At 45.6% G+C, this 12,365-nt stretch overlaps 1 protein-coding gene across 1 annotated transcript in view; it reads left to right on the plus strand.

Moving 5' to 3' along the window:
- nphp1 (nephronophthisis 1) overlaps positions 1–7,712 on the plus strand; it is a 29,959-nt gene extending 22,247 nt beyond the window's left edge. The window contains exons 19-21 of the mRNA XM_038960815.1: positions 6,659–6,732; positions 6,906–6,950; positions 7,202–7,712. Coding sequence (XP_038816743.1) covers positions 6,659–6,732; positions 6,906–6,950; positions 7,202–7,447 — 365 coding nt within the window. The 3' untranslated portion in view covers positions 7,448–7,712. The remainder of the gene's footprint in view (positions 1–6,658; positions 6,733–6,905; positions 6,951–7,201) is intronic.
- Positions 7,713–12,365: the final 4,653 nt, after the last annotated feature.

The raw sequence follows: 12,365 nt of genomic DNA on the forward strand, positions 1-12,365 counted from the left end.
GTCGATCGATCCAGGGAGAGTGCCGGAGCCCGCCTGGCATTCAATGGAACAGTGCGAGGAGGGATACAGGAGAATGGAGGAACGAAGACGATATAAAGGTAGCACGGAAGCCCGAGAGGCAGCCCCAAGATTTTTTTGGGAGGGGGGGGGGGGCACACGAGGAGATTGGCTGAGTCAGGTAGGAGACCTAAGCCAACTCCTCGTGCTTACCGTGGGGAGCGTGTAACTTGTCAGGCACCGTGTTATGCAGAGATGCGCACGGTGTCTCCAGTGCGCTATTCTAGCCCGGTGCGCTCTATTCCAGCTCCTCGCATTGGCCGGGCTAGAATGGGCATCCAGCTAGGTAGGAGAGTGCCGGCTCAGCGCTCCTGGTCTCCAGTGTACCTCCTTGGACCAGGATATCCTGCGCCGGATCTGCGTACTGTGAGTCTGCACAGCCCTGTGCGTCCTGTGCCAGCGCCCTGCATTTGCAGGGCAAGTAGAAACATCCAGCCAGGACGGGTTGTGTCAGCTCTACACTCCAGACCTCCAGTACGCCTCCACAGCCCAGTATGCCCTGTTCCTCCTCCCCGCACTCGCCCTGAGGTGCGTGTTCCCAGCCCGGTACCACCAGTTCCGGCACCACGCACCAGGCCTACTGTGCGCCTCAGCAGGCCAGAGTCTGCCGTCTGCCCAGCGCCGCCTGCGCTGCCCGTCTGCCCAGCGCCGTCTGAGCTGTCCGTCTGCCCAGCGCCGCCTGCGCTGCCCGTCTGCCCAGCGCCATCTGAGCCGCCTGTCTGTCCGGAGCCGTCTGAGCCGTCAAAGCCGCCCGTCTGTCCTGAGCCGTTAGAGCCGTCCGTCAGTCAGGAGCCGCTAGAGCCGTCCGTCAGTCAGGAGCCGCCAGAGCCGCCCGCCAGTCAGGAGCCGCCAGAGCCGCCCGCCAGTCAGGAGCCACCAGAGCCGCCCGCCAGTCAGGAGCCGCCAGAGCCGCCCGCCAGTCAGGAGCCGCCAGAGCCGCCCGCCAGTCAGGAGCCGCCAGAGCCGCCCGCCAGTCAGGAGCCGCCCGCCAGTCAGGAGCCGCCAGAGCCGCCCGCCAGTCAGGAGCCGCCAGAGCCGCCCGCCAGTCAGGAGCCGCCAGAGCCGCCCGCCAGTCAGGAGCCGCCAGAGCCGCCCGCCAGTCCGGAGCCGCCCCTCAGTACGGAGCCGCCCCTCAGTCCGGAGCTGCCCCTCAGTCCAGTGGCGCCCTCTAGGATGGTCTTCAGTCCGGGAATCGCTGTAAGGGTCCCCGCTCCAGAGGCGCCACCAAAGCAGGTTTTGACTATGGTGGAGTGGGGTCCACGTCCCGCACCGAGCCGCCGCCGTAAGAAGGCCCACCCGGACCCTCCCCTTCTGTGTCAGGTTTTGCGGCCGGAGTCCGCACCTTTGGGGCGGGGGGTACTGTCACGCCCTGGCCTTAGTTATCTTTGTTTTCTTTATTATTTTAGTTAGGTCAGGGTGTGACATGGGGGATGTATGTGTTTTGTATTGTCTAGGGGTTTTTGTATGTTTATGGGGCAGTGTCTAGTCTAGGTGTATGTATGTCTATGGTTGCCTAGATTGGTTCTCAATTAGAGACAGCTGTCTATCGTTGTCTCTGATTGGGAACCATATTTAGGCAGCCATATTCATTGGGTAGTTCGTGGGTTATTGTCTATGTCTATATGTAAGTTGCCTGTGTCTGCACTTGTCATTTATCGCTTCACGTTAGTCGTTTATTGTTTTTGTATAGTTTGTAAAGTGTTCTTCGTTTTCGTGATAATAAATAGAGAAGAATGCATTCACTTCACGCTGCGCCTTGGTCCTCCTCTCTTCCACCATACGACGATCGTGACACTACTTGATTGAGGGACGTTACAGATCATTTTATGTATAGGGTAAAGAATAGTCATAATTTTTGTTGCTACCATGCAACTTATTATGCGATTTCTTAAGCACATTTTTACTCCTGAACTAATTTAGGCTTGCCATTAAAAAAGGGGTTGAAGACTTATTTATTGACATTTCAGATTTACATTTTTTATTAATTTCAAAAATGTTCTACAAAAACAATTCCACTTTGACATGATGGGGTATGATGTGTAGATCCGTGACACAATATTTAAATTTAATCCATTTTCAATTCAGGCTATAACACAACAAAATATGGAAAAGTAATGGGGTGTGAATACTTTCTGAAGGCACTGTATAGGCCCATGTAGCCTATTTATCTTTTTATGCAAGTCATCTTTCGGTTTTCATTTGAAATTTTTTTTATCCTTCAATTGTTTGTAGCAATTGTAAAGGTCACAGACAGACAGACCGACAGTCTCTCACTGTTGCTGCCTGTTATAGACCCCCCTCAGCTCCCAGCTGTGCCCTGGACACCATATATGAATTGATTGCACCCCGTCTATCTTCGGAGTTCGTTCTGTTAGGTGACTTAAACTGGGATATGCTTAACACCCCGGCAGTCCTACAATCTAAGCTAGATGCCCTCAATCTCACACAAATTATCAAGGAACCCACCAGGTACAACCCTAATCCATAAACATGGGCACCCTCATAGATATTGCCCTCCAAATACACCTCTGCTGTTTTCAATCAGGATCTCAGCGATCACTGCCTCATTGCCTGCATCTGCTATGGGTCCGCGGTCAAACGACCACCCCTCATCACTGTCAAACGCTCCCTAAAACACTTCTGCGAGCAGGCCTTTCTAATCGACCTGGACCGGGTATCCTGGAAGGATATTGACCTCATCCCGTCAGTCGAGGATGCCCGGTCGTTCTTTAAAAGTAAATAAGCATGCCCCTTTCAAAAAATGTTGAACTAAGAACAGATATAGCCCTTGGTTCACTCCAGACCTGACTGCCCTCGACCAGCACAAAAACATCCTGTGACGAACTGCACTAGCATCGAATAGTCCCCGCGATATGCAACTGTTCAGGGAAGTCAAGAACCAATACACGCAGTCAGTCAGGAAAGCAAAGGCTAGCTTTTTCAAACAGAAATGTGCATCCTGTAACTCTAACTCCCAATTTTTTTGGGACACTGTAAAGTCCATGGAGAATAAGAGCACCTCCTCCCAGCTGCCAACTGCACTGAGGCTAGGAAACACTGTCACCACCGATAAATCCACGATAATCGAAAATTTCAATAAGCATTTCTCTACGGCTGGCCATGCTTTCCTCCTGGCTACCCCAACCCCGGCCAACAGCTCCGCACCCCCTGCAGCTACTTGCCCAAGCCTCCCCAGCTTCTCCTTCACCCAAATCCAGATAGCAGATGTTCTGAAAAAGCTGCCGAACCTGGACCCGTACAAATCAGCTGGGCTAGACAATCTGGACCCTCTCTTTCTAAAATGATCTGCCGCCATTGTTGCAACCCCTATTACCAGTCTGTTCAACCTCTCTTTCGTATCGTCCGAGATCCCTAAAGATTGGAAAGCTGCCGCGGTCATCCCCCTCATCAAAGGGGGTGACACTCTAGACCCAAACTGTTACAGACCTATATCCATCCTACCCTGCCTTTCTAAAGTCTTAGAAAGCCAAGTCAATAAAGAGATCACTGACCATTTCGAATCCCACCGTACCTTCTCCGCTGTGCAATCCCGTTTCCGAGCTGGTCACGGGTGCACCTTAGCCACGCTTAAGGTACTAAACGATATCGTAACCGCCATCGATAAAAGACAGTACTGTGCAGCCGTCTTCATCGACCTGGCCAAGGCTTTCGACTCTGTCAATCACCGTATTCTTATTGGCAGACTCAACAGCCTTGGTTTCTCAAATGACTGCCTCGCCTGGTTCACCAACTACTTCTCAGACAGAGTTCAGTGTGTTAAATCGGATGGCCTGTTGTCTGGACCTCTGACAGTCTCTATGGCGGTGCTGTAGGGATCAATTCTCGGGCCGACTGTTTTCTCTGTATATATCAGCGATGTCGCTCTTGCTGCGGGTGATTCCCTGATCCACCTTTACGCAGACGACACCATTCTATATACATCTGGCCCTTCTTTGGACACTGTGTTAACAAACCTCCAAACGAGCTTCAATGCCATACAACACTCCGTGGCCTCCAACTGCTCTTAAATGCTAGTAAAACTAAATGCATGCTTTTCAACCATTCTCTGCCCGCACCCGCCCGCCCAACTAGCATCAGTACTCTGGACGGTTCCGACTTAGAATATATGGACAACTACAAATACCTAGGTGTCTGGCTAGACTGTAAACTCTCCTTCCAGGCTCACATTAAGCATCTCCAATCCAAAATTAAATCTAGAATCGGCTTCCTATTTCGCAACAAAGCCTCCTTCACTCACACCGCCAAACATACCCTCGTAAAACTGACTATCCTACCGATCCTTGACTTCGGCAATGTCATCTACAAAATAGCCTCTGACACTCTACTCTGCAAACTGGATGCAGTCTATCACAGTGCCATCCGTTTTGTCACCAAAGCCCCATACACCACCCACCAGTGCGACCTGTATGCTCTTGTCGGCTAGACCTCGCTACATATTCGTCGCCAGACCCACTGTCTCCAGGTCATCTATTAGTCTTTACTAGGTAAAGCTCCGCCTTATCTCAGCTCACTGGTCACTATAACAACACCCACCCATAGCACGCGCTCCAGCAGGTATATTTCACTGGTCATCCCCAAAGCCAACACCTCCTTTGGCCGCCTTTCCTTCCAGTTCTCTGCTGCCGATGACTGGAACGAGTTGCAAAAATCGCTGAAGCTGGAGACTTATATTTCTCTCCCTAACTATAAACATCAGCTATCTGAGCAGCTAACCGATCGCTGCAGCTGTACATAGTCCATCTGTAAATAGCCCACCCAATCTACCTACCTCATCCCCATATTGTTTTTATTAACTTTTCTGCTCTTTTGCACACCAGTATTTCTACTTGCACATCATCATCTGCTCATCTATCATTCCAGTGTTCATTTTCTAAATTGTAATTACTTCACTATTTATTTAAATAGGTTAGGCCTATTTATTGCCTAACCTCCTCATGCCATTTGCACACACTGTATATAGACTTTATTTTTTTCTATTGTGTTATTGACTGTATGTTTTGTTTATTCCATGTGTAACTCTGTGTTGTTGTTTGTGTCACACTGCTTTGCTTTATCTTTGCCAGGTCGCAGTTGTAAATGAGAGTAGCCTACCTGGTTAAATAAAGGTGAAATTTAAAAAAATAAACATCTTGATTCTACGTTGAGTGTACAAAACATTAAGAACTCTTTCCATGACAGACTAACCAGGTGAATCCAGGTGAAAGAGAAGATCCCTTATTGATGTCACCTGTTAAACACACTTTTATTTTATTTAACCTTTATTTAACTAGGCAAGTCAGTTAAGAACAAATTCTTATTTACACTGACGGCCAAATCCGGACGACGCTGGGCCAATTGTGCATTGACTAGAATACAGTATATACATATGAAAAGAGTAAAACAGTATGCAAACATTATTAAAGTGACCAGTGATTCCATGTCTATGTACATAGGGCAGCAGCCTTGAAGGTGCAGGGATGAGTAACCGTGTGGTAGCCGGCTAGTGACAGTGACTAAGTTCAAGGAAGGGTACTGGGTGGAGCCAATCATTGTAGATGAATGGGAGGAGACTTGTTAAAGAAGGTTTTCTAAGCCTTGAGACAATTGAGACATGGATTGTGTATGTGTGTAATTCAGAGGGTGAATGGGCAAGACAAAAGATTGATGTGCCTTTGAACGGGGTATGGTAGTAGGTGCCAGGCGAACCGGTTTGAGTGTGTCAAAAACTGTAACGCTGCTGGGTTTTTTCACATTCAACAGTTTCCCGTGTGTTTCAAGAATGGTCCACCTCCCAAAGGTTATCCAGCTAACTTGACACAACTGTGGGAAGCATTGAAGTCAACATAGGCCAGCATCCCCATTGAATGCTTTCGACACCTTGTAGAGTCCATGCCCGAAGACATGAGGCTGTTCTGTGGGCAAAAGGGGGTGCAACTCAATATTAGGAAAGTGTTCCTAATGTTTTATACATTCAGTGTATGTTTAACTCAGATCTTCTGTGTATTTTGAATTACATTTTAATTAACCTTTATTTAACTAGGCAAGTCAGTTAAGAACAAATTCTTATTTACAATGATGGCCTACTCCGGCAAAACCCTCCCCTAACCCGGATGACGCTGGGCCAATTGTGCGCTACCCTATGGGACTCCCGATCACGGCCGGTTGTGATACAGTCCGGGATCAAACCAGGGTCTATAGTGACGCCTCTAGCACTGCGATGCAGTGCCTTAGACCTCTGAGCCACTTGGGAGCAGTGTATATAGTGACACTTAGCTGTTCTGCGAGTGGTCTGAGGCAGTTGGTAAATGACAAGCGTTTTCAAGTTCAACTTTAGTAACTATGGTTTTGGGAAACAGAACAGAGATTTAACGATGCTCCTATGAAGGTTCTAATGATGAATTTAGCCTTAAGATGCTTTTGGGGAACCGGGCCCAGGAAGGTAATCTTGTCAGATTGGTGTTGCCCCTGTTTCACCTATGCGGCTGATCAGATACAGAGAACACCAGACTGCTTTTCCTACGGTAGTACAGTACGGTATGTGTTGCAGTAGCTGTTCGTTACTAATGAGGAATTCTCTCGGGCCGATGTCACTCCCCAACAGATCTGATCTGTAGTCCTCTGCTGGCCACCTTCCCAGAGATCATGGACCAATCGGACCTGCTGGATGCCCTGAGGGTAAATTCTGTTGCCGGATCGAGGCTAGCTCATCTCACCACCCCCTGATAACCCAATGCAATTCAGACCCTATTTTCAGGAATCAGTGGGCTCTTTTATAGACTTATTGGCTAGCTACAGTGTATTTACTATAATGTTGACTATAATGCTGACTGAATTGTTTTTCTGTTCAGAAGTCTTGGTTGGAGGCTGAGAGCAATATGAAGAGATCTGAAAAGGTAAGCAAATCCTTAGAGCAGACCTTTCTGAACATTCAGACACAGATTAAGCCTAATCCTGGACGGAAGTATTTTTGATTGAGTTTCTCCATTTTAAAGTGCTTTTTAGTGTGCACGAAACCGGCCCTTACGTATTTTTCTGGTGGTTGAGGAATTGTGAAGCTATTTTTTGTGGCACTGCTGAACTGGCTTGTTCTGTGGGTATGTGTTTTGTGTGATGGTGGATTTGCGTGTGTGTGGGGGGTTTTCAGAGGGACCTACCGCTGCTGAAGAGAAAGTTTGTGAGGGTATACATGGACAACATGTATCCTCTCCTCTACTCAGCTGACCTGCCCCCTCCTCGCTGGGCTGATGAGATGGTGGAGAACCAGCGGGCACGAGTCATCTTCAACAGTTCCCTGGAACCATTCCACACACACACCCCCGACAGCCCCCCTCGCCACCAAGCCTTTGACATCTCACAGCTCACCTATGACCTCCTCTGCATGGCCCAATAGCAACTGCATAAATCCGTCTGTTTCCAGAGTTATTTATTCGAAATTATAAACTGGGTGGTTCGAGCCCTGAATGCTGATTGGCTGACAGCCGTGGTATATCAGAGCGTATACCATTGGTATGACAGAACCGTTGGTAATCAGTTTATAATAGCAATAAGGCACCTCGGGGGGTTGTGGTATACGGCCAATATACCACGGCTAAGGGCTGTATACAGGCACTCCACGTTGCGCCGTGCTTAAGAACAGCATATTGGCCATATGCCACATCCCCTCTGGCATTATTGCTTAGTTATATCTTACTATTTAGTTTTTGTATTTTTCTATATATATAATAAACTATAATAGATGACATTGCTCGTCATCCTTTATTTTTTACTCAAATGTTTAAAATACACTCCCAGAAAGGAACAGGGCTTTGTGTAGAGTGCATTATTGCAAACATCCACTAAGAAGTAATGGTGTTTACACACACACCTTCACTCTTATGAAACTATAATATCTAATGTACTTTATGGACCTGGTGTCAGAGCCTGGTAATAGAAGTGATATAATGAGATTAGGCACGACAGGCTGTGATATTCACTCACATTGATATGGTTAGGTAAATAGTTGGCTCCAAGAAAAGTAAAAACATTTCCCATTGTGCAGTTGCTCTGGAATGTGTGGTGATACCTGATGCAAGACATTTCACATAAGGCATTATGAACAGTTTTATGTGTGGGTGTGATTATAAGGTGTGGATTTTTTTCTTTCCTTGGGAAATTTAGGCCCACAGTCCAACCCTTTGCCTGGCCTAGCTGAGTAAGAGGTAATTACGACAACAACAAGTGAGATGCAAAACTCTCCCTGTTAGTCACAATGATGTACAAAGCAAAAGGAAAAACACTGCCTTTCTCCCCAATGGATGATGTTGGATGTAGGCCATGTGAAATTAACTTCCAAACAGGAAGGGCGTACAGTGCCTTCAGAATGTTTTCAGACTGCTTTACTTTTTCCACATTTTGTTACGTTACAGCCTTATTCTAAAATGTGTGAAATTGTTTTTGTCCCTCATCAATCTACACACAATACCCCATAATGACAAAGCAAAAATAGGTTTTTAGAAAAAAATGAAAAATCACATTTACGTAAGTATTCAGATCCTTTACTCAGTACTTTGTTGAAGCACCTTCGGCAGCGATTACAGCCTCAAGTCTTCTTGGGTTTGACGCTACAAGCTTGGCACGCCTGTATTTGGGGAGTTTCTCCCATTCTTCTCTGCAGATCCTCTCAAGCTCTGTCAGGTTGGATGGGGAGCGTCGCTGCACAGCTATTTTCACATCTCTCCAGAGATGTTCGATCGGGTTCATGTCTGGGCTTTGGCTGGGCCACTCAAGGACGTTCAGAGACTTGTCCTGAAGACACTCCTGCGTGGTCTTGGCTGTGTGCTTAGGGTTGTTGTCCTGTTGGAAGGTGAACCTTCACCCCAGTCTGAGGTTCTGAGTGCTCTGGAGCAGGTTTTCATCAAGGATCTCTCTGTACTTTGTTCCGTTTATCCTCCCCTCAATCCTGACTTGTCTCCCATCCCCTGCCGCTGAAAAACATCCCCACAGCATGATGCTGCCACCACCATGCTTCACAGTAGGGTTGCTGCCAGGTTTACTCCAGACGTGACGCTTGGCATTCAGGCCAAAGAGTTTAATCTTGGTTTCATCAGACCAGAGAATCTTGTTTCTCATGGTCTGAGAGTTTTTAGGTGCCTTTTGGCAAACTCCAAGTGGGCAATCGTGCCTTTTACTGAGGAGTGGCTTCCGTCTGGCCAACTCTACCATAAAGGCCTGATTGGTGGAGTGCTGCAGAGATGTTTGTCCTTCTGGAAAGTTCTCCCATCTCCACAGAGGAACTCTAGAGCTCTGTCACAGTGACCATCGGGTTCTTGGTCACTTCCCTGACCAAAGCCTTTCTCCCCTTGATTGCTGAGTTTGGCCGGGCGGCCAGCTCTAGGAAGAGTCTTGGTGGTTCCAAAGTATTTCCATTTAAGAATGATGAAGGCCACTGTGTTCTTGTTGACCTTCAATGCTGCAGAAATGTTTGGGTACCCTTCCCCAGATCTGTGCCTCGACACAATCCTGTCTCAGAGCTTTACGCACATTTCCTTTGACCTCATGGCTTGGTTTTTGCTCTGACATGCACTGTCAACTGTGGGACCTCATATAGACAGATGTGTGCTTTTCCAAATCATGTCCAATCAATTGAATTTTACACAGGTGGACTCCAATCAAGTTGTAGAAATATCTCAAGGATGATCAGTGGAAGCACGATGCACCTGAGCTCAATTTTGCATCTCTTTGCAAAGTGTCTGAATACTTATGTGAATATGGTTTTTCTGTTTTTAATTGGTGAGAAATGTGCAAACATTTCTAAAAACCTGTTTTCGCATTGTCATTATGGGGTATTGTGTGTAGATTGATTAGGAAAATGTTTTATTTAATCCATTTTAGAATAAGGCTGTAAGGGGTCTGAATACTTTTCGAATGCACTGTTACGTATGGTTTGTAATTGTATTTATTATGGACCGCCATTAGTTACTGAATCACAGCAGCTACTCTTCCTGGGGTCCACCAGAATTAAGGCATTTATACAATTTTAAAAACAATACAATAAATTCACAACAGATGAATTGTGTGCCCTCAGGCCACTACTCTACTACCACATATCTACAACACAAAATCCATGTGTACCTGTGTATGTTAGCCTGTGTGTGTGTATAATTGTGCCTGTGTTTGTGTCTCTTCACAGTCCCCGCTGTTCCATAAGGTGTATTTTTATATTTTAAAAATAGGACTAGACAGTAGTCCAGGTGCGACAAACCTTTAGGACCTGCCTTGTTGCTAGTGATGTTAATAAGGCAGAGCAGCGTTTTGTTATGAACAGACTTCTCCCCATCTGAGCTACTGTTGTATCAATATATTTTGATCATGACAGTTTACACTCCAGGGTTACTCCAAGCAGTTTAGTCACCTTAACTTGCTCAATTTCCACATTATTCATTATAAGATTTAGTTGAGGTTTAGTGAATGATTTATCCCAAATACAATGCTTTTAGTTTTTGAAACATTTAGGACTAACTTATTCCTTGCCATCCATTCTGAAACTAACTGCAACTGTTTGTTAAGTGTTGCAGGCATTTCAGTCTCTGTAATAGCTGACGTGTATAGTGTTGAGTCATCCGCATACATAGACACACTGGCTTTACTCAAGGCCAGTGGCATGTTGTTAGTAAATATTGAAAAAAGTCAGGGGCCTAGACAGCTGCCCTGGGGACATTAAGTCAGGCTTTCATTAAGAACACCCACAATATAGCAGGGGGTGTAAAGCCATAACACAGTTTTTTCCAGCAGCAGTCTATGATCGATAATGTCAAAAGCCGCACTGGTTTAACAAAACAGCCCCCACAATCTTTCGAATCTAAATTTCTCTCAGCCAATCATCAGTCATTTTGTATATTTATTTTTATTTAACTAGGCAAGTCAGTTAAGAACAAATTCTTATTTACAATGACAGCCTAGGAACAGTGGGTTAACTGCCTTGTTCAGGGGCAGAATGACAGATTTTTACCTTGTCAGCTCGGGGATTCAATCTAGCAATCTTTCGGTTACTGGCCCAACGCCCTAACCACTAGGCTACCTGCCGCCCCTGCCATGTAAGGGCTGTGCTTGTTGAATGTCCTTCTCTATAAGCGTGCTGAAAGTCTGTTGTCAATTGGTTCACTGTAAAATAGCAGACTGTTTTCCTATTGATGCAGCATTGGGAGTAGAGAAACACAACAGAATGATCAAGCTGACTTGAACACAAGGGTTTAATAAGGGTTTGTGAGGCGGATTGGTCGGCAATTTGAGCCAGTAAAGGGTGTTTTACTATTCTTAGGTAGCGGAATGACTTCTCCTTCCCTCCAGGCCTGAGGGAACACACTTTCTAGTAGGCTTAAATTGAAGATATGGCAAATGGGAGTGGCAATATAATCCGCTATTATCCACATAAATTTTCCATCCAAGTTGTCAGACCCCGGTGGCTTGTCATTGTTAATAGACAACAATAATTTTTCACCTCTTCCACACATACTTTATGGAATTCAAAATGACAATGCTTGTCTTTCATAATTTGGGCAGATATACTTGGAAGTGTAGTGTCAGCGTTTGTTGCTGGCATGTCATGCCTAAGTTTGCTAATCGTTTAAAAAATCATTAAACTAAGTTGGCAAAATCAGTGGGTTTTGTGACGAATGAGCCATCTGAGTCAATGAATGATGGAGGTGAGTTTGCCTTTTTGCCCAAAATTGCATTTAAGGTGCTCCAAAGCTTTTTACTATCATTCTTTATATCATTTATCTTTGTTTCATAGTATAGTTTCTTCTTCTTTTTATTCCGTTTAGTCACATAATTTTTCAATTTGCAGTACGTTTGCCAATCGGTTGTGCTGTCATTCCTCTCAACCATACATTCAATAAAATAATAAAAAATAGGTTGACTGATAACCTGAACCAGGTTGCAGGCGCTGGTTACAGTTTGAAGTTTTTTCTTGAGTGGGAAGCTTGATGAAAGCCAGTCAATATTGAACATATAGCTCTCTGTTGATATCACATACAGTACCAGTCAAAAGTTTGGACACACCTACTCATTCAAGGGTTTTTCTTTATTTTCACTATTTTCTACATTGTAGAATAATAGTGAAGACATCAAAGCTATGAAATAACACATGGAATCATGTAGTAACCAAAAAAGTTCAGATTCTTTAAAGTAGCCACCCTTTGCCTCGATGACAGCTTTGCACACTCTTGGCATTCTCTCAACCAGCTTCATGAGGTAGTGGCCTGGAATGCATTTCAATTAACAGGTGTGCCTTGTTAAATGTTAATTTGTGGAATTTCTTTCCTTCTTAA

The sequence above is a fragment of the Salvelinus namaycush genome, chromosome 22 (assembly GCF_016432855.1).
Source record: "Salvelinus namaycush isolate Seneca chromosome 22, SaNama_1.0, whole genome shotgun sequence".
NCBI classification, from domain to species: domain Eukaryota; kingdom Metazoa; phylum Chordata; class Actinopteri; order Salmoniformes; family Salmonidae; genus Salvelinus; species Salvelinus namaycush.